The 22,193-nt window shown below is 47.0% G+C and overlaps 2 protein-coding genes across 2 annotated transcripts; both read left to right on the top strand.

Moving 5' to 3' along the window:
- The first annotated feature begins 570 nt into the window (after positions 1-570).
- On the top strand, positions 571-9,188 carry ripply1 (ripply transcriptional repressor 1). Its single transcript, XM_056285456.1, has 4 exons — positions 571-791; positions 2,033-2,111; positions 6,483-6,556; positions 8,171-9,188. Exons 1-4 carry the CDS (start codon positions 676-678, stop codon positions 8,373-8,375), a joined length of 474 nt encoding a protein of 157 aa, XP_056141431.1. The 5' UTR covers positions 571-675; the 3' UTR covers positions 8,376-9,188.
- A 2,422-nt stretch (positions 9,189-11,610) lies between these two features.
- Positions 11,611-21,694, top strand: LOC130117177 (transmembrane gamma-carboxyglutamic acid protein 3). The gene is made up of 4 exons (XM_056285340.1): positions 11,611-11,742; positions 16,598-16,646; positions 18,108-18,268; positions 19,853-21,694. Exons 2-4 carry the CDS (start codon positions 16,637-16,639, stop codon positions 20,402-20,404), a joined length of 723 nt encoding a protein of 240 aa, XP_056141315.1. The 5' UTR covers positions 11,611-11,742; positions 16,598-16,636; the 3' UTR covers positions 20,405-21,694.
- The last annotated feature ends 499 nt before the right edge of the window (positions 21,695-22,193 follow it).

Genomic DNA, 22,193 nt, shown 5'->3' with positions numbered 1-22,193 from the left:
GTGAATGAATGAATGAATGAATGAATGCCTTTATTTCTCTCATAACAGCCGCACGGTGATACAATAGCAGAATACACAAAGAAGATAAGAGAGAAAAAAACACGTATGATTTGCGCGTTGGCCAACTCATAAAGGCGAGTAACGCCAGACTTGAACATTTAGACAAGCGAATAAGAAATCCTGCCCCATACAGTGCGGTCCGATCTGTCAGTACAGACCCGCTCTTCATTACAGGTGTGGGTGTCACCATCACCCAGCGCCCCCCGCGCGCTCCCCCGCTGTTTTTCTCACAGACGGTGTCTCGATTTTCTCCTCCGTGTTTCTACAGACACCGTCACGCTGCGCCGCCCTGTTTGGACAAGTGGCGATCTCGTCAAACCAAATTGTCCCGATCATTTGGCAAACAGCACCCCTCCTCCTCCTCCTCCTCCCCACTTTAAGACATCATTTGGCAGCTTCACCCCCCCCCCCACACCACCCAACCCACACCCCACCCCTCCCCTCCCACACACACCCACACCCAGACATCCATGCACCCTATATAAATGCCAGTCTGTCTGTCTCTCACTCTCCGCCCAGCATCGTAGCAGAGAGGAAAACACCGTCTTTCGTCTTTCTGTTCCTTCTGCCCGCAGACACACACACACACACACACGCACACACACACACACACACATGGCGTTGCAGTTCTCGGCTCCGTTGACTGGCTTCGCAGGTCGTCCCTCCGGGGCGGCGGAGATGAGCCCGCGCGTCAAACCAGCCGCGTTCGCCGCTGCGCAGCCGAACCGCAGGTAAGCGCCGTTCAGCCGGAAGTGCCGTCATACCAACCGGCGACCCCCACCGTGTTAACAGGGGAGGCGGTTATCGTACGACTCGTTCATCGTGAATCGGATTCATTCGCTGCTTTGTATCTCGTTGTGTGCGCAGTTGTCAGGATGGCCGAGCGATCTAAGGCGCTGCTGGCGTCCAGGTCGCAGTGTCCTGTGGAGGCGTGGGTTCGAATCCCACTTCTGGCAGTGATTTTAGCGGCACGGTAGCCCAGTGGTTAGCACTGTTATACCTCACAGTAAGAAGGTCCTGGGTTCGAGCCCCAGGCCGTCCCAGGTCCTCTCTGTGTGGAGTTTGCATGTTCTCCCCGTGTCTGCGTGGGTTTCCTCCGGGTGCTCCGGTTTCCTCCCGCCATCAAAAAGACATGCATGTTAGGGTTAATACTCCTGCCTGTGCCCCTGAGCAAGGCAGTGGAAAGAAGAACTGGAGTTGGTCCCCGGGCGCTGCAGCTGCCCACCGCTCCTATACAATAGGATGGTTTAAATGCAGGCAAGCAAGATTTTATTTATATAGCACATTGCAGAATGCAAATGCAAAAATGCAAAAAATAACAATAATAAATTAAAGCAAAAAAAATGCAGAAGACAAATGTCATTGTAACCTGTACAATGACAAAATAAAGTGGCTTTCTTCTTCTTCTTCTTTCTGTTATTTACCATATAGACGCATTAGACATACCAACTGGACTTTACCATGGTAATCAGTTACTGTATTATGAAAGCTCTGAATTATAGTAGTATTGTCCACCTGTGCAGAGACATAAACCACATACAGATCTGTCAGGTCAAAAGCCTTTCAGGCTCCAGGGTGGAGAACTTCTTATTATCCTTCACATTAGGACCATGTATGAACATCAGGATGTAAAAGATTCTTCATTAACGTTGTGCTGAAGTTGTTTGTGGATGGAAAGGCGCATAGCGGTACAGTACACATACCCCATGACCGATAACAAAGAGACCAATGCTAGTCGAGTAATCTCATTTGTGTCATGAATTAAATTTGATGTACGCTTTGTGCTCTATGGTCACCTATACTGTTCAATTTGACTTTAAAATGACTCGTGTTGGAGCTACTGGACTTTAAGTTGTGCATGTAGCCAAGCTGTCCACAATCACAAACACATGAAGACAACTCTTTTCTGTTGAAAATAGAGAGCCGTTGTTTGGTTTGACTAATCCGTCTGTCCGTGCACGCTCTCATGCAGCCACAGCTCGCTGTGGAGGCCTTGGCTGGAGACGAGCAGGGATTCCCAGGACGGACGCTCCAGAAGCAAGCTGTCGTGCGTAAGTTACACTGCCACCATTCTGCAAAACCCTGCAGGGCTCAAGTCACAACACCGAGTCCTCTGTCAACCTCTATTTCCTCTGTGTGTGTAGGTGTGAGTGTGTGTGTGAGGGCATGTGCTGTAATGAACACACAGATTCTACGTGTGCGTTGAAGTAAATTCATTCCTGTGTGTCTGTCTTTGCATCGCGGCACGTTTACAGGCAGGCAGGAAAGCCCCCTGTTGTACAGACCCTCATGTGAAAGCCATTAGCAACCCCATGGGGAAAGCGAGGAGAACGCAGGGTGTCCGGTCATATCCACCTTTCAACGCCTCCCTCTCTTCCAGTGGGACTCTTGGCCCCGACTGAAAACATGGCCCCATGGGCGGGGGGGGGGGGGGATAAGCGAGGCATGGGTTGAAATCTAAAGAAAGACGTGACAAGTCAAACAGCTTTACAACTGGAGTTTATCTCAAACCCTCAGTCCGCCTGAAACTCTGTTGTAGTCATGGTTGGTGCTCACAGACCAGAGGTATCAGGAATCAGGAACGCTTTATTTGTCATTTCATCTCATGTACGGAAGTACATGGGATGAAATGACATATCGTTTCGCCCAGCCCACAACAGGGCAACACAAAGACAAAAACACATATCCAAAAACTACAAGAACTTCGAGAACACACATACTAACTAACTAACTAACACATATATCCACATTTTAAAAAAAAATCACTGTCCAGAGAACGAACGCCAGCCAGGATGACTGTGGGAACTGCCGGTCTGCATGGGCTAGCAGTTAGCTTAGCCTGCCCCGCTTCCGCATCCTGCCAGACCGCCCTCAGTGCTTCCTCCTCGGGTGCAGCTCCAGGCAGGGGCTGTGGTCCTTTAGCAGACCAGGCTCCTCCAGCCGATCCAACACCAGCTCTCAGCCAGACACCCTCCACACACCTCCCCGCACTCCACACGACGACACCAAAACCACCACAGTCAACTCCAGCCCCCCGCCAGATCTCCCTCGGTCCTATCGTAACGACCCGTCTGCATGGGCTAGCAGTTAGCTTAGCCTGCCCCGCTTCCGCGTCCTGCCAGACCGCCCTCGGTGTTACCTCCTCGGGTGCAGCTCCAGGCAGGGCCGTGGTCCCTGGGCCCACAGAATGCAGCAGACCAAGCTCTCCCAGCCATCAAACGAAGACAGAATTTAAACACAGACGTGGACAAAGACGCTGCATGGACGGTACTGGGTGAGGCCGCCCCAAACGTGAATTTGCGCCACCGTCTTCCCACACCGGAAGCGGAAACGGTTGAATGGAAGCGAGACATCAGAAAACAGTATTTATGTAGGTTTTACCTTTTTGGGCGTTAAACTGGCCCTCTAATATATCCAGAGAGATTTAACAGTAGTGACCATTTCCATCTGTGAAGAGCAAACATGCTCAAAGACACTGGCGCAGTGACCGTTTGGGTGTAATACCCCCTCCGGCCACACGTGGTTTGCAATGGCAGAGTGGCGCTGTTTGTCCGGTGGCCACAGGAAGAACGTCTCTGTCTGTCTGTCTGTCTGTATGTCCTTCGATTTTCTCGCCAACCGCTCATCCAAACAACTTCACACTTGACACTGCACTTCTTTGGATCCTCAGCAATACACATGCCAAGTGTGAAGTGGATCGGATTAACGATTGTTGAGAAAATCGAAGGACAGACAGACAGAGATTCCCTCCATTTTAGTTAGACGCTCCTTCCCTTTTCTCTTTCTCCGCTGGGTTGAATCTGTTTCTCTTTTCCTTACAGCCCTTCATGCATCGCTGAATGAAATGACACTAATTTGCAATTGATAAAATTAATTCAATATCTGGCAGCAAATTGTTGAATGTTTCCTTTCCCCATGATGTTATTTCATAGCGTATCCATTTCATTCATCTAAAATGCGCGTTTGATGCTTCCATATCTTATCAATAACAACACTTTCACTAACATTAGGTTGAAGACCTAATTTATCTGTTGGGCCACAGACTAAAGAAAATGACGGTTTGAGTTTACCCAAAGCTAGCAGTTAGTAGATAGATGAGATGTAGATTTGATTTATCAAAGACGCTAGCGGAACAACACAGTTCATAAAATAAGCACAGCAGAAATGTCAGATGGGTTGTACCACTGTGTTTAAGCATGTATCTTTAAACCTTACAGCTGCGGCTGAAAATGACAAAGAAATAAACAAGTTTGCTTATTTCACATATTTCTGTAATTCAAATCAACCGTGGGTTGTCTAGCCGGACGTGGCTGTTGTCGTCGGTGTGATGTCACGGTGATTCGGTCTATTAAGAGTCTTGTGAACTCAACCTGCTGAGAATTGGCTGTGTTCAAATGATACTTCTGAATCTGAAAAAAAAATAACACTCCTAACATTGATATTACACGGTAAAACTTAACCGACTGAATTAAATCCACTGGACTGGATCTGTAAATGTTTGACACGGTGCAGGAGGAACAGGAGCACGGCCATATGTACGGGTTGACAGATATGAACTTAAAGCCTCATGGCCCCGTCTGAGCCCCGTGGCGGTGCTGCCGCTGAGCAAACACAAGCGGTGACACCAGGCTGGAGAACTAACACCCAGCCGGCGGCCAAATGTTGGGCAAATTCCATTTGGGTTGGCGAGTTTGCAGATATTGGTCAGCATCCAGCCATTGTTCAGCGGCCTTATCTCATTCTGCATTTCGCTAATGAAATGGTGGGTTGGCCAGTCTTCTTGCTGTTGTTGATACACATAAGTATTTTTCCCCCCATTTGAATCCGTTATTTCTCTCTGCGACCATTTGAAGAATAAAACTTTCCTCCCTGAGAGAAAGGCACCACTCCCCTCCTGATAGCTCAGCTATTTCCTGCTGCTTGCTAGCCAGCCGAGACGCCAAATCAGACACCTCCGAGGGGCTTTCAGAGACGGTGGAGGGGAATTTCCCACGGTCCTCTTTTTTTTTTCTGTTTACAATAGAATAAATTGGTCTTCACACGGTGGACGAGGTGCCGGTTCAGCCTGAGGATTATTCTGCCCTGAAACCACTTGGTTGGCCATCTGACTTCCTCTGCAGAGTTCACATAATGAAGGTGTTTAAGAGGTGTTTAATGTAACTTTATTTTTTTTCAGCGGTGTTGTAAATGGGCTCTCTGGGTAAATAGGTGTGTATTTTATACACGCGGCGCTTTTCAGTGGGTTTGGTTGCAGATGAGAGCCTCTCTTTATCTGTCAAGGCTCTGCCATGTTTTAGGGTTACACCTCCATGACAGACCCCCACACATCCTGGGAAACCTGGACGCTCATGTTATTCAGTATTATTGTGGTCATTCGTAGTGAACAATATGACCTTCTGTGAGCGACGGCTGTCTCGTGTATCCAAGCTAAATTCCTGGAAGATGTCCTTGAAAAGTCCTGGGAGATGGTTTCCTAAAAGAGTGGGAGTGCTGATAGTGGAGTTCTGCTTTGGACAGAGGCCTCATCTCCAACAATGATGAAACCCAGCACCGCACTGCAGCAGACCAAGCTGTCACTTGGTGCGCAAACAACAACCTTCTGCTTAATACAGCCAAAACCCAAGAACTCATTATTGACTTCCGATGCTTGCCAAACCCTAAAACACCCATACAGATGAACGGAGACCCCATCACCACCACCACCGACTCGTTTAAATTCCTGGGAACATGCGTCAGCAATAACCTGAAGTGGAAAATTAACACAGAACACATCATTGCAGAAGCCCAACAACAACTTTACTTTCTTAGGCAGCTTAAAAAATACCGGATCAAACATCAGCTGCTGGTTCTGTTTTACTCAGCCATTATGGAGTCCATCATATTATATCATCATATTATATATATTACGGTACGGTGGCACGGACAGTCAAACATGGAAAAAACTGCAGCGGACTGTCAACAAGGCATCATAGGCAACCCACTCCCCTCAGTTGAACCTCTACATACTGACCAAGCTGTAAAGCAAGCAAATAGGATCATCTCCGACCCCTCACATCCTGCTCATCACCTCTTCCAGCTCCTTCCCTCGGGGAGGCGCTACAGGTCACTGTCCACTAAGACTAAACGCTTCGCATGCAGCTTTTTCCTCCTAGACATCAGGACTCTGAGTTCCTCCCTATAGTCCCCTCCTCACACACCACTGGCATAAATACCACCACTCGCCTAATTGTTATGCTTGATATGTTTATTTCTGTTATTGTGTGACTGTATTGTTTGTGATAATGTGTGGAGTGTCTGTTGTTGTCCAGGTATGTATTGTGCTGTAGAGTTTAATGTGTACCGAAAACAAATTCCTCCGGCCTTGGCTAATAAAACAATCTAATCTAATCATAAATGGTTTCTCTATCTCTCTGTCTTCACAGCCGTACTCCAGACCCGTACTTCCTGGTTGTCTGTCTTCGGATGGAAAACCTCAGGCCTTCCAGCACCCGGTCAGGTGGGTACCGTGGCCCTGATACCCGTCCCCATAAGACCCACCGGAACAAGTCACTTGAACAACTTTTCAGCCTTGATCCACAAATTATTTAAACTCCTTTTTTTCTTGTTCCAATTTCTTTTTCATGATGTCCTCCACGTCTCTGCTCCCTCTGATCCGTCCCACGTGTGTCTTTTATGAGACATTTTAGTCTCATTTGGTAAAAGGTGAACTGGGACGGTGCTGACTGCAGAGTGCACAAGTTGTCCTTTGTTTTATTTGAATTTCATTTCCTCCCACTGGCAAGAAGATTTAAAATACCATAAAAATTAGAACAGGAACTTATTTACTTTCCCCTTTATTTACTTTATTCATTATTACTATTTATTATTTACTTGCCCCTTCCGTCAAGGTTTTTAAAACGGGCCTTAAAACCCTTCTTTATCAGCAGGCCATCTTTTAAAAAGTTTGTAGTGGCCCACTCTTGTTTTACTCCTCTTTTTACTTCATTTCATTCAACTCTTAATTTAATTTTTTTTTACAGTGGCCCACCCTGGTTTTATTCGCCCTCTATTATCTTTTACTTTTTATTTTATTATATATTTTATTTTTTCTTTTACTATAGTCTTTTATCTGTGAATTGCTTCGAGATTTGTCGCTGCAGATGAGAAGTGCTATACATACTCAATTTATTATTGTTATCATTATTATTATTATTTATCAACTAAATAAGCTATAATAACCTGACCATGTACACTGGTATTGATAACGTTGATGCTGTGGCTGCATATTACTGTACTTATTGACAAAATGACATTTTATTCCATTTAATTTCTGTTGTTCTCTCTATACACATACACAGACATGTTTTATCTTTGTTTTTTATTGTTAGCATGGACATGCTGTCAAGCAAACTGCCTCATTAAGGACATTAGAGGCCCAACCTGTGAATTATTTGACCACGTAAAATGGAGGTTTATCGACATGCATAACTGAAGAGCTTGACTTATAGACTGAAAATAAGCATTTTGTGTTTTTCTCAACCGATGCTACCTGAAAATATGGATCTGTTTTACTCCAATCTTTACAAGCATTAGTGATGTGAACAAACCTTCTACAGCATCAGAAAACATTAGAAACTCAGGTTTACTGTTAGTCGTTGTATTAAGAGACCTGTCAATCAATCTGTGAGTGACAGCAGTCTCCTGTCCTGTGGTTTGTATTCTGGTAACAGGGTAACACTTTATATATCTAGCTAGCTAGCTAGCTAGCTGTCTGATAATTTATTTGTTACCATGACAACTGTTGTGATCCAGTTTGCTAATCATTGATTCAGTCTGCTTTTCAAAGGTTTATTTTTTTCAAGACATTTTTAACAGTACGCTATCACAGGTTATCATTTTATCAAAGCAGTTCTTTTCATTTTTTAATGGTGGTATAGCGGTCAGAGGACATGGTGGCACAAATCAGGGGGAAAATGCAGATTTTTGTGTACGTATGTATGTATATGTATATATATGTGTGTATATATATATACATATATATATATATATACACACATATATATACATATATATATAAATGTGTATATATTTTATATCTTTAATGCTATCCATTTCTTCCCTCCACATCCAGGCTGTTCTGGCCCAAGTCAAAGTCCTTTGACTATCTGTACAGTAGCGGAGAGGCCCTACTGAGGAACTTCCCCATCCAGGCCACCATCAGCTTCTACGACGAGTCCGACAGCGAAGACGAGGAAGAGGAGGATGACGTCTGTGAGGAGGATGCCGATGCCGGGGAGAGCCTCAGGCCTGACTCTCATTTCACCTCCTACAACTGAAGTGGGACAGAGACGTCTCTCTGACAGGTCCCTGCCGTCTGGAAACTGCAGCTGGTTGATGTTCATTGGACTTTGAAGTGCAAATCACAGCCGTCCAATTTCTTCTTGTCTCAGACGTTCACTCCGCCTTTATACAGTTTCAGGTTAATTCTTCAAAACAAACCACAAAAAATCACTCTGACAGCAAAAGAAAGAAAGTCTGTACCACGTTTGTTTAATGTCCACAGAAAACATAAGAAGGGTTTTACAGTTCAGCCGTACAGTTCAGGTCCATCAAGTTATGCAGTTCACTGTTTAGGAAAAGACAGAAATCTGATAATGGGCCGGCTGAAAAGGTCGAAGCTGCGTTTAAGTGGCTAAAAGTGTCAAAATGAATAAAAGAGTTTGTCCATTTATAGTAGAGAGGCTAAGGTGGAACAGCATACAGGACGAAGTGAAGTAGCCCAACTCCAAATTATAACTAAGTGAATTCAGCGCTCTCTCGCTCTCTCTCTCTCTCTCTCTCTGCGGGGGGTCTCTGCCGAAGAAGATTTTTCAGGTATGCAGTATATATGCAGTATGTATGCAGTAGTCTGTGTATTCTCTGGGTTCCTCTGGGTTCGGTGCCAGAGGGGACGGTATACATAATCCCATATTGGGATGTTTGCGTTTACAGAAAAATCTCAGGGGGTGTTTCTTGCCAGTGTGTTTTTTAAAACCTGATCTGTTTGCATTTCTTTTTTTAAATTATGTTGCTGTTAAATTGTACATAAAGATGTATTTATATTGCCCTATTTTTATACTGCTTTAGGACTTTGTGTGTATTGTCTAATCACACCGACTGAGGTGGTTTTGAGAATTAAATATCCATTTTGGGAATGAAGAACGACTGGTCCTCCGCCTCGTTCCTCTCGGGTTTCTCCTTTGTGAGGGACTCAGACACCAGGGAGTGTCTGGGGTCACCTCAAGGCTTCTGTTCCCTCTGAACTCAAACCAGTTTGATCTTCTGTAAGAGGAATGTTATCTCATGTTATCTTGTTATGAGTCTTTGTTGTGGTGAGCGGCTCCCCCCTGATTTTTGGGGTGGGTAAATATCTCCTCTCTTTCTTTTTGACTGTTTATCTGTCAGCAGTCACCCATCAGCTGGAGAGGGCGGAGGTCTGGTCTGCATCTGTAGATCTAAGTGGATGTGTGGAGATAGATAGATAGATAGATAGATAGATAGATAGATAGATAGATAGATAGATAGATAGATAGATAGATAGATAGATAGATAGATAGATAGATAGAGATATGAATTATCCATCATACATATCAGTTATGATGTCATTTTATTCGGCATCTTCATTCAGTAGATGTTGGACATGGACCACCGCTGGACTCAGCTTTACAGCGGTGTCTCATGGGACAAGTAAACAGGAGTCTTTAGACAACAAACCCCCCTAGTGTCTCAGTCAGGCTGTGTCCATAACTGTCCATTATCTATGACTTCTATATTGTGCTGGCCGGCTAGTTTACGGATGGTTACTGCTGCCTACGGTAGGTATAGGCTGCTACTTCCTGCAGGGTGAACCAGGAAGTAGATCAGCAATGTCCTCCACCATTGATCATAACGGACATCTCACATCATAACTTTAAGCTTTCACTTCCAAATATGTGCTTTAGATAACTGGGTTAAACTGGACTTGTTCAAAAATATATGACACCTTGCTTGTCCCATAAGACACCGCTGTAAAGCTGAGCCCAGCGGTGGTCCATGTCCACAACCTACTGAATGAAGACGGTGAGTAAAATGACATCATAACTGATATGTATGATGGGAAATACTATGAAAATAAGACCCGGGTGGAAAATAACAGAGTTAACCTTCAATTCTCTGGAAATGATCTCAGTGGGAAAATGGATTGAAATTACTATTTCCAACCACCGGGTTTATTCTCAATGCTGCTGGCCCCCCACGCACAGGGTGGACAGTTACACAATTCAACATTACATCAACATTCAACGAGCGACAAAAAACGTTCCCTATGGGAGCCATTTGGACAAAAAAAAAAGAGGAAGGATCTCATTTACGCAATCGAAGAAGCTGGAGGATTTTTTTCAGTGAGGGAAATAGAAAAACGTTTTATGGACATGGCTGGCAGGGAATGCATATATAAGTCAGAAAGAGAGAGATGGTAATTAGAGAGAGAGAGGGGGAGAGAGTATAAAGGAGTGGGAGCAGAGAGAGGCGACACCCCCTAGAGACTGATCTTCTCATAGGTCAAAGGTCACAGGATGCCAACGATGTTGTCAGGGTTACCACTTGACATCTGACCATCAGGGGTAATGCAACACCCCGGCCCCACCCCCATCCCTCTTCTGTGTGTGTGTGTGTGTGTGTGTGTGTGTGTGTGTGTGTGTGTGTGTGTGTGTGTGTGTGTGTGTGTGTGTGTGTGTGTACTTATACGCATGGGCCCTAATACATTGTCAGTGTTGTTGGTCTAAATCTGATAAAGGGTTTGATGACTTTACAAATCTATCAGTATTGACTTTACAGTAGGATCATGTACAACAGCTGTCAAACACCTGGATTTAGAACAACGGAGTTTAACTCCCAAATCTATTACCTGTGATGGCACTGTTGTGCTCACTGAATATGACACCTTTGTGTAGAGTTCAAATTTGCCGAATTTTGACTAAGCTGTCATTGTAGCAGCCACATCGTCTGATTTTACAGCATGGTGTTCTCCCAGAATTTAAATGGCTAACATAAATTAAGAAAGGAGTAAAACAAAATGTATATTTAGACGATAAAAAGAGAACATCGAGTTACATGAACGGGGGGGGGGGGGGGGTGTGCGTGTTTTGAACGTATAAAGGCTTCGCTTCGCTTTGCGGTTCACGCGACATCAGCCCACCGCGTCACTCCCTCCGCGCGTTGACCTAATAAAAACGACGCGCGTGGGAATCCCTCCGAGCACGCTGGGAAATGTAGTCTTTGTGAGCTAAGGTGTGGCTTGGCGGAGACTTGTCTAATTTTCCCAGCTATCAGAGCCGACGGTGCCCGTCTCTAAGCGGAACAAGAAGACAGACAGAACAAAAGGTTTGGCGGGGTCGCGTCTCCGTTTTCCCGTCGGCGCCGCGGCGGATTATTCAAATTTATCACTCTACGTTATTCCACGTTAACGGGACGAAACCCCGGCGCGCCTTGAAACAACTCCAATTCCCGAAAGCGCTGAATTCTATCCGGGCCGTCGTGTCGGCACTGTGATTGGTCCGCGAAGGGGACCCTCTTCTCTTATTGGTCGAACGTTACGTCCGTCATAGCCTCTCTTTCTGACTCATGTGGGCGCTCCCTCAGCAGAAAGCAGGAATGGCAGGAAAACGCTGTGGTGTAGCGGTGAAGGTAGGGGCTGATCTGCGTATTAACCTGAATAAGTTCCAGGGCAGTTAAAGGGACTGTGTCATTACCCACACGTATTTGTTTACTTTTGTCGTCTGCAAATGTGATGTTAATGTTTTGGGTTTGGGTTTTTTTTAATTTTATTTCTTTTAGATGGGATTCACGTGCAGAGTAGTCTTGCCTTTACTAAAATGACTGTAAGTCGACAGGAGAATAGATGAATATTTCATGCAGCGTTAAAGAAGCGAGAGGAGGCGCAGGGACCTTGGCAGCCTCGGGGTGTAGTGTAGTTTCACTATCACCGACAACAAATGTCCGTCCGGTTGTTTTTTTTTCCTTTTCTTTTCTTTTTCTTTACTTGGAGAGAGATTGATTCGGTGATCGTTGTGGTTTTAATTCAGTATGATCTCGTTTATTCTGATGTTTCTTCCAGTGGGGCACAAAACGCGCTTTTCAGACCCGAAGTGGAAATATGTTGTAGTGTATCGAAGTCGTCTAACGCACACATTTTATTGCGTGAGATGTGACTGTTGATGAATAGCGGGTTGCGTGTGTGTGCGTGTGTGCGCACGCCGACGCGCGTCAGATCTCGTCGTAACGTTTGACATCCCAGGGCAAAGAGAAAGTCGCTCTCCTTGCGTCGCCTCATCATTCAAGTCGGTCCCGAGTCAGAGAGGTGTGTTCCGGTAACCTCGCGCTATTCTCCCTCCTCCGTCTTTTGTTGCTATGGAAACCCCTGCCATCTACTACACCCCACTCCCCCCACCCCCCCATATCTCCCATCTCCTCCGTCCCGCTCCGTCTTTATTTATAGCTGGAATTTATTTGCCAGCGCGTGGGGCTACACGGGGGCTGCCTGCCTGTACGTATTAAAACCCGCAGCTCATATGGAGGAGAGCCACGTCTCGCGCCCCTTCTCCAGAGGACGCGCGTCACACAGGCTGACGTCCAGACACAACGGACTGGATGTTTTGCTCCACTGAAAAACACGCAGGATTGTGATTGATAGCTGACGTCTGTGATAGACACAGGTCTTCGGCACAAGTGGGTTAAAGTGTACCCTTAATGTCGCATGTGGCGCAAGTTAAATGTGGAGCTGATGGGAAGGGGTGATCAGAAGGATGGAGGCTTTTGCAAGATTCAAAGATTCGGTAACACTTTAGTATGGGGAACATATACACCATTCATTAGGTGTGTATTAGCATGCAAATTAGCAACATATTGGCTCTTCATTGGGTTTTATTAAGCACTTACTAATGCCGTATTCTGCATGGCCTTATTATACAACCAGTAAGCCATTAACTATGAGTTTTCCCTCTATAACCTCAGAAGTATTGCTTATTAGTAGTACCATCTCAATATGCTTTGCTTAGTATGGCCTTTATAAGGTGGTAGTACCACAAGAAGAGTTATTCCCCCTTACTAACACTTAATGAACATGGTCTGTTCTTACATAACAACACACAAAACTACAAGTGTTCATAGTGTTAAATTACTCTAAATTAAGTTTTTGCTACTTAGCATATGGTCCCCATACTAAAGTGACATCTTGATCATTACTAATCCACTAGTAATTAAGTTTTTTTACTTCGAATAGGTTCCCCATACTAAAGTGTTACCAAAGATCCAAGCTTGAAGATACTGAGGTTTATTTATCACATATTTCATGTACAAGAACAATAAGCAGGGAAATTATTGTTTTTTTTGGCAATTTCAAAACTGCGCAACAAGAGAAATGAACACAATAATAGTAAAATGAGAAGAAAAAACATAAAAATACAGTACAATTTTAAAAAGTTACAAATATTTGTATGTGTAATAGCTCTTGTTCTGTTGGTCGGTTACTGACCAGTTTGGTCTTCAACACACATGACCTGTTAAGTTACTGCTGCTACCTTGAGTTACTGGTCAGGGAGGAACTTGGCTTGGCTTAATGGGTGTGAGTTTGTGGATGCCACTTGGATTATTGTTTTAGGAATTCTCTGGACACAAGCGTCACTGTCAGTATGGATTGATGTGTAGCAATTGACAAGGCCGGCTCAGATTTGGTGCAGACCTTTTGCCGGGTAGGTGTTAGGTTGGCACTTGTTAGGTCTGGTGTGACCTGAATTACTCTGGGGCCTTTGAAAAAAAGGGACAAGTCCTTTAAAAAAAGAGTTTATAAAAATTAAGCCGTTGTCCTCCTTTGTCGTTATTATTTGCCTTACAGTTGTTGTGTTATCCAATCTCTGCCCCCGTTGCAATGCACGTGCCCTTACATTTATAATGTATATTTATATATATGTTCAGTGGGAAAGCCATCCCATCCAAAACACGTCATTTCAAGACTACAGTGTGTTTGGTGCAAACAAGTTTCAACAAACCCAGCCCTCTTGGAAGAAGGGTGTGCTGTATGAAGTAATAGTTGCTTTTTTGTCAGGACAGCGCACACATTTGGACTAGTGTACTTTACTGCGTGAGAGCGCCTGAGCAATAACTGGATCTGGGCCTTCAAGTAAATGCAATTTGGTGCACATTTTCTTTGGATTATTGCAGTTTCCAGATTACACTGTAAAAGATGAGGGGATGGAACCTTAAAGATATATCAAATTGTGATGTTTCTAACATTAGGCTATTTGAATAGTCACAATTTGTATCAAATCGGCAATAAAATGTCATTGTAATATCAAATTGAGTGCTAGTACCTGCTGATTCCCGAGCCAGGCAGGCAGAGCAGCGGTGGTACTGATGAGCCCCACGAACCGCTTTCCTCCAGTTAAATGACCCCGCCCCTTACAGCACAATAACCCCGCCCCTTACAGCACAATAACCCCGCCTCTTACAGCACAATTACCCCGCCCCTTACATCACAATAACCCCGCCCCTTACAGCATAATAACCCCGCCCTTTACAGCACAATAACCTCGCCTCTTTCAGCACGGTAACTCCGGCTCTAACAGCACAATAACCCCGCCCCTTACAACACAATAACCCCGCCTCTTGCAGCACAATAACCCCGCCCCTTGCAGCACAATAAACCCGCCTCTTACAGCACTATAACTCCGGCTCTTACAGCACAATAACACTGCCCCTTACAGTACAATAACCCCACCCCTTACAGTACAATAAGCCCGCCCCTTACAGCACAATAACCCCACCCCTTACAGTACAATAACCCTGCCCCTTACAACACAATAACCCCACCCCTTACAGTACAATAACCCCGCCCCTTACAGCACAATAACCCCACCCCTTACAGTACAATAACCCTGCCCCTTACAACACAATAACCCCACCTCTTACAGCACAATAACCCCGCCCATTACAGTACAATAACCCCACCCCTTACAGTACAATAACCCTGCCCCTTACAACACAATAACCCCACCTCTTACAGCACAATAACCCCGCCCATTACAGTACAATAAGCCATTTTTTTCCGGCATTTTTGGTCAATTTCTTGCACTCCCCGTGAACAACAACTTTTGGTACTCAATGAAAACTCCTTGTGGTTTCTCAGTTAATGGCGCCAAACAGGCATTTCGAAAGTTTGTGATAGTGCTTCCTATGTAGAAAATCACTTCCTGTCCCCCATCTGTAGTTCGTGACGTCACATGCAAACAACCTATAACCCTAACCCATTGCACACATTAGAGTAAAACTCTCATCGCTCGGTAGAAAGTGGAATGTAGCACAGTCCACTGTTCTTCAAATATGTTCCAGTGCATCCGACCAACAGCATGATATGTAACTGCTTTAATTTCCATTTCTAAAATCTCTGAAATCATCGCTATCCGAATAAAATCTCAGCAGGCTGATTGAGCTTTGAGACTTAAAAACTGCATGTACCTGGCCGCTCTGATGGCCGAGCGGACTAAACCGCTGTTCTTGCAACCCGCTCGTCATGTGGCTGGGTGGTTCGTATCCCAGACTCGCCAGAGCGTCCACGGGGTACGGCATTCATTAGGCCCCCCTTACCCGAGGGATAGCGGGTGTAGATCGGTGTAGTGTTCGGGGACTCGTCGTTCTGCAGCGACCCCTCTGGCCCATCCGGGCGCCTGCAGCCAAGCAACCGAATGCGTTCCCCCTAGGTAGAGGCTAGTTCCCGTCGATGCAGAGAACGGTCAACTGAGCATGCGCAAGTACTCGTTGCCTCCGTTGTGTGGGTTGGGTAGGTCAGGGTTAGGGCGGGGTTAGGGTTAAAGGTAGCTAATCAGACGCAGAGTAGGGGTGGGTCTTCCTAGAATCCTAGCGCCTAGATGCTACGCGGGGCGTGTGGAGGCATGGGAGAGGCGTTTCGCGCATGCTCAGTTGACCGTTCTCTACTCCATGTCCGTCCTCTGCATCGATGGGAACTAGCCTCTACCGTTCTCCCTACGTCTCCTTCGCGGCCCCATGCGAGGCTTCAGCGTGTAAAACAGCGAGAGCTGCCGACGCGAGTTTGGAGGAAGCTGGTGTTACGACTATCTCCTTCCTGTGGAAACGTGAGCCAGGGGAGTTATTCGACAAGAGTTCCGGCCATATGCCATTGGGTTAATCGGGTGGCATAAGGGGAAAAACTAGAAATACATTTATTTTAAAAAATAAATAAAAGCTGCATATACCTGATGAAAATATGAAACGCCTTTTTATTTTTTGAATAGTGGAATACATATCGCAAAATAACAACAACAAAAAAACATCTCAGTGTTGATGTTTTTAAATGGGTTTTTGTTTAGGCCCGGTCTAAGAGCGGAGGATGCTGTTCAGTGTAGTTTACCTGAGCTTTCTGCTTTTGGTTTCGTTTTGCTTGTGTGAATGTAAACTGGAGACTCGCACAGCTGTGTTACCCTCCTTTATTCATGACTTGTGAGTGAAGTGTTGCTGTTGTCCCCCTCAGGTCTCGGCTGTGACTGGGAGTGAGTAGCAGGGCTGTAGCATGGCCGCAGGTGAGCTCAGAAAACTGTCCAACTGCAAACACAACTAACTCGTCGTTATGAAGACAACGGTCATGTGAATCGTTTTGCTGTTTATGTTCGGTTTGCTTTTTGAGGACAGAGGTCACCCCTCGGCTCAAAAAAGACATGGACATGGACAAACACACACACACATACACACACACACTCGCCGCTGGGACATCATGAGCTCAGCTGCTTCATGTCTCTATCTCATTGTCGGCTTGTCACTTCCTGTGATGTGACCTTTGCCCCCAGCAACAGCCAGTGCTCTTCAGTCTGTGGTGTTGAATTCGTGGGGGGGGGCACTTCTAAGGGGTGCAGTCTCTACTCCACTGATTCTTTTAGAGCTGTGCACACACACACACACACACACACACACACACACACACACACACACTTGAAATAAAGGTAAACATGGCTCACATGGTCCTGTGGAGTAATGGCAAAAATTGGGATATATCTGATGAGGTCTGTGATTGAGGGAGAGCATTAGGTAGATTGAAAAAGTGCTATGTGTCGGGCATCCAGGTGGCGTGGCGGTCTATTCCGTTGCCTACCAACACAAGGATCGCTGGTTCGAATCCCCGTGTTACCTCCGGCTCGGTCGGGCGTCCCTACAGACACAGTTGGCCATGTCCGTGGGTGGGAAGCCGGATGTGGGTATGTGTCCTGGTCGCTGCACTAGAGCAGGGGTGCCCAGCTCCAGGCCTCGAGGGCTGCAGTGTCTGCGGGTATTTGTTCCAACCAAGCACTACACCACCTGATTTAACTAATTAGCTCACCTCTTGGACCAAGGAGGGAAAAGATTTATTTAAATCAGGTGGTGTAGTGCATGGTTGCAACAAATACCTGCAGACACTGCGGCCCTCGAGGCCTGGAGCTGGGCACCCCTGCACTAGAGCCTCCTGGGGCGCCTATTCAGGGGGGAGGGGGAACTGGGGGGGAATAGCGTGATCCTCCCATGCGCTACGCCCCCCTGGCGAAATTCCTCACTGTCAGGTGAAAAGAAGCAGCTGGTGACTCCACGTGTATCGGAGGAGACGTGGTCGTCTGAAGCCCTCCCCAGATCGGCAGAGGTGGTGGAGCAGCAACAGGGAAGAGTGGGGTAATTGGCCAGATACAACTGGGGAGAAAAGGGGAGGGAATCCCCCCCCTTAAAAAAGGGGGTTTGTGTGAATTCCACCTGACAGCTGGCCTCCATCATTCAGGAATGGGAATAATAACAAATCATTGTAGGCAGGACAAGGACACTCCAACAGAAAGGTAAACTGAGACCCAGCACATTTGCAGAATTCTTCTACTTTCCGAGGATCACAGTAGATGTCAGTCAGTGTGCTGGGGTCTCTACGTCACGGATTACATGAAGGACGGTGTAGTATTCAGTATTCAGGCTCTAAACACTTTTTTCAAATGATCAGTTTCTCTGTATTCTCTGTTTTCTCTCTTTGGCAGCGTTCCTGGACGATAAGGATGCTCACTCTCTCCTCAAACGCCTCCCTCGCGCCAACGGCTTCCTGGAGGAGTTCAGGCAGGGGAACATCGAGAGGGAGTGCGGCGAGGAGAGCTGCAGCTTCGAGGAGGCCAACGAAGTGTTCGAGAACAAGGAGAGGACGGTGAGAGCCCATGTTGCGAGAAGACGTCTTGAACGTACCAAACTCAGCGCCGTCTGAAACCCTGCGGCGGCTCAGTTTGGTGCTTTTAAGGCGACGTTGGCGACGGCCTCCGTGGCGTTTGGCGTGTAGGTTACCTGAGTCGGGGATCGAGGGCAGGGTGAGGCTGAAAAATGTGGACGCTGGAGTTTTAATCCATAGGAGACAGGTTGTCTTTCTTATCGTTACCTTTAATTTCCTGCCTGGATTCAGTGGCGACACGAAAGCCTTCAAACGGTGAATTTCATTATACGTTGTTTTTTTTTTCCACGAGCAAAAATGTGATGCCTGCCTCGATAAACCGGGTCTTTTCTGTGGCTTTAATTTAGTTTACTTTAGTTTAGCCCCATATGGTTGAAGGAACGGTTTGGACTTTTATAAAGTCCATGCCTGCTTTGAGCTCAGCGTTCATGTTGTACACGGGTAGGTTTAATTTTCACAGCCATCCATCATTTCAGACTGGACACACAACTCCGGCTTGTCATCTACACGTTCATGTAGAGAAAGTGGCTGTAAGTGATTTTGATTTCCAACACTTTTTATAATATTTGGTGAAACTCCTTCTACATCCTGACAGCTATCAAGTAAGTAGATTCAAACACGAGGATCGGCGGATCGAATCCCCGTGTTGCCTCCGGCTTGTTCAGGCGTCCCTACAGACACAATTGGCCGTGTCTGTGGGTGGGAAGCCGGATGTGGGTATGTGTCCTGGTCACTGCACTAGCGCCTCCTGTGGTCGGTCGGGGCGCCTGTTCAGGGGGGAGAGGGAACTCCGGGGGAATAGCGTGATCCTCCCACGCGCTACATCCCCCTGGCGAAACTCCTCGCTGTCAGGTGAAAAGAAGCGGCTGGCGACTCCACATGTATTCGGAGGAGGCATGTGGTAGTCTGCAGAACCTCCCCGGATCAGCAGAGGGGGTGGAGCAGTGACTGGGAAGCCTTGGAAGAGTGGGGTAATTGGCCAGAAACCCCCCCCCCCCCAAATTAAGTAGATGTTGAAAAATAAACCTGGTCTCTGTGGCCGCCTTAGATGCTGTAAACAGAGACAGAAAACGTTCTCTGTAGCTGCTCCTTATCAGCCAATCAAGAGAGTTCTTTTTGAGCCGGTGTTTCCATTGGTCCCTACTTGCTGTCAATCAGTTTTCACATTCCTGAGGCTCTTAGGCAGAAGTGAGGAGGTAGATGTTTCCACAGTATTTTTTCAAAATATAGCTAGCTCTTACCAACCTCCGCCTCTTTCATTGTAAAAAAAAAACACTCCACAGTTCAGTCAAAGCTAACATGTTGCTAAAGAAGTCCATCATAGTGAATCTGAATGGTCATTTTATAAATGTACTGCACTTTTTTATTACTTCCTGCAGCACAGCCTACAAGACAGGAGTCACTGTACTGCGGCACAGCAAAGCAAACACAAAGACAGAATTTAGCAATAAAATCGACTACGCTTTTAAAGTGGCCACTTGAATTGTCGGCCGAACCCTAAGATATTAAAATGTCCCAACTTCTGTCTTTCCCCTGGCTCCTCCTCCTCCTCTTCCTCATCATCAGATGGAGTTCTGGAAGACCCGCAGCGTCTACACGGTGAGCAGCAACGGTGAGGGCCGGTCAGAGCGCGCCGACACCGTCTACATGGTGGTCCCCCTGCTGGGTGTGGCCCTCCTCATCATCATCGCCCTCTTCCTCCTCTGGAGGTGCCAGCTTCAGAAAGCCACGCGGCGTCGCCCAGCCTACACGCAGAATCGCTACCTGGCAAACAACCGCGGTGCCCGCAGCCTGCCACGGATCCTGGTCCACAGGGAGACCCCCTCGCACTCCGACACCTCACACCAGGAGTCTAGCTTGCGCCCCACGGTGGTGGTGAGCGGTGCAGAGAGAGGAGCCTGCGCTCAGCCAAACTCCCACCACACCCACCAGCAGAACCCACGCGCCCTGTATGTGCAGGATTCCTCCTTGTCCGTCGCGTCCCGGCTGTCAGGCGCCACGCCGCCCCCTTCCTACGAGGAGGTGACAGGGCACCTGGAGAGCAGCGGAGAAGAGACCTCAGCGCCTTCCTACAGTGACCCTCCACCCAAATACGAGGAGATCGTAAAAGACAAGTGAGGCAGAGGCCAGGGAAGCCTCCTGGTCTGTCGCTCACTCCCCCATCGAGTCTGAGGTACAGGAAGTACAGCGCTGAGGAAGAGACGGCGTCTGTGTCGGCTAACGCTGGCAGCCTGGGGACTGCTGCTGCTTATTGTCACCATTTTTTTTCTTCTTCTTGTACCTTTTCTGCACCGTTTCAATTCCCTTCTAGACGTTGTGTTCTTGGTGGGCACGCTTAACAAAAGCGACCCCTCGCCGGTTTAGCGCTGTCCAGGATTTGGGTTTGAGGGAGGGATTGGAGGAAATCCCAACCGAAATATCTTGTTGGACATTTAAAGTTCATGTTTCTTTTCCAACAACAAAAAAAAACAAAAACAAGCTACGGCCAAACCAGTCGCCGGATTTTGCCAGTGTGCAGAAAACGAGCACAGGGAGCTGCGGTTGAGGGACACAGAGGAGGCGGGGGGGGGGGGCGGGATGATCACCTCCCTCTTCCTCCGGCCCGCTGGCTCTCTGTCCTCATTACGAGACGCAGCGTTGACTCAGAAGGTGTGTCGTGTCTCACCGAGGTTTTGCAGTCGGTGAATAATCTGGGCCGACCCGTCTGAAAGGTTGGCACCGTGCCCCGGGTGTGGTGTGATGCTGTGACTCTGATGGTGTGCACACGTGACCAGCTCTCTTTATCTGTTTGGTTGGGGGTGGAAGTTTTTGAGACCTTGAGCTGCAGCTTGTTTTTCATTCGGCTGTTGTTGTTGCGTTGTCACTGTGGTTTGGCGACGTTGGGTTAGCTAGCTGGGTTTATTGATTTGAACACGTTCGTATGAAACAGACAAGCCTCGAACTTGTGAAATACGTACGTATTCGGTGTTTTGTAGGTGAGACTGAAACTAAAAACAAAAAAAAAGCACTAACGGCCTCAAAAGAAGAGGCCGGTAATCGGAAGCTAACAGTCTTACGGCGACGTTAGACCGGAAGCAGTGAAGCCGTCCGGCGCCACCACCGCCGCCGGTCACGTGGAACGTGCACGGCATGATGGGATACCTGGCGGCACTACACGAGCGGGTGGTGCGACAAGAAACCAATCAAACCACCGAGCTTCGAGCCTGCCGCGTGAGAAGTTTGCGTTGTGGCAACCAGTCGAACAGCAGGGGGAAATCCGCAGTGATAATTCATCCCCTGACAATTCTGCTACTCATTTTTAGTTCCTTAGGAAAACAAGGACAAGAAGCCAATTATATCCGGGTCTAGTTTTTTTCTTTTGCTAGTGAAAAGAGGAACAGAGACATTGACAAAAGAAATGCCGTCTGGTGAAACATGCCGGTAGGGTGGGGGGTGGGGGGGTCGATAGCGTTTTACCGAATCTGAATCCGGTGTTGAAGTTGCTTATCGAATCCATTTGGATCCTGTATCAGAACCTAAAAAAAGGGCATCTTATTATTTTGGATACACAGAAGTTTGGTCCTGTGTTTTTTTCAGAAGGAGCATGATGTCTGAAGTAAATAAAACGAGGCATGCTTCCTGGGGGGGGGGGTGTAGCTGTATACCCACCCTCATGATATGGTCACTTGTGGACTCCACGGTGAAGACTTAATGGCCTCTTTACTCCGATGCTGTACGTATGTGGTTTTATTGCGGCCACAGCAACCGATGACGGTTGCAGAACTAAAGTCTGGATGTCGCACTAGCGCCTCCTCTGGTGGGTCGGGGCGCCTGTTCGGCGGGGGAGGGGGAACTGGGGGGAATAGCGTGAACCTCCCACGTGCTACGTCTCCCCCCTGGTGAAACTCCTCACTGTCAGGTGAAAAGA

Source organism: Lampris incognitus, chromosome 8 (assembly GCF_029633865.1).
Source record: "Lampris incognitus isolate fLamInc1 chromosome 8, fLamInc1.hap2, whole genome shotgun sequence".
NCBI classification, from domain to species: Eukaryota; Metazoa; Chordata; class Actinopteri; order Lampriformes; family Lampridae; genus Lampris; species Lampris incognitus.
This window is presented reverse-complemented; position numbering and strand designations above follow the sequence as displayed.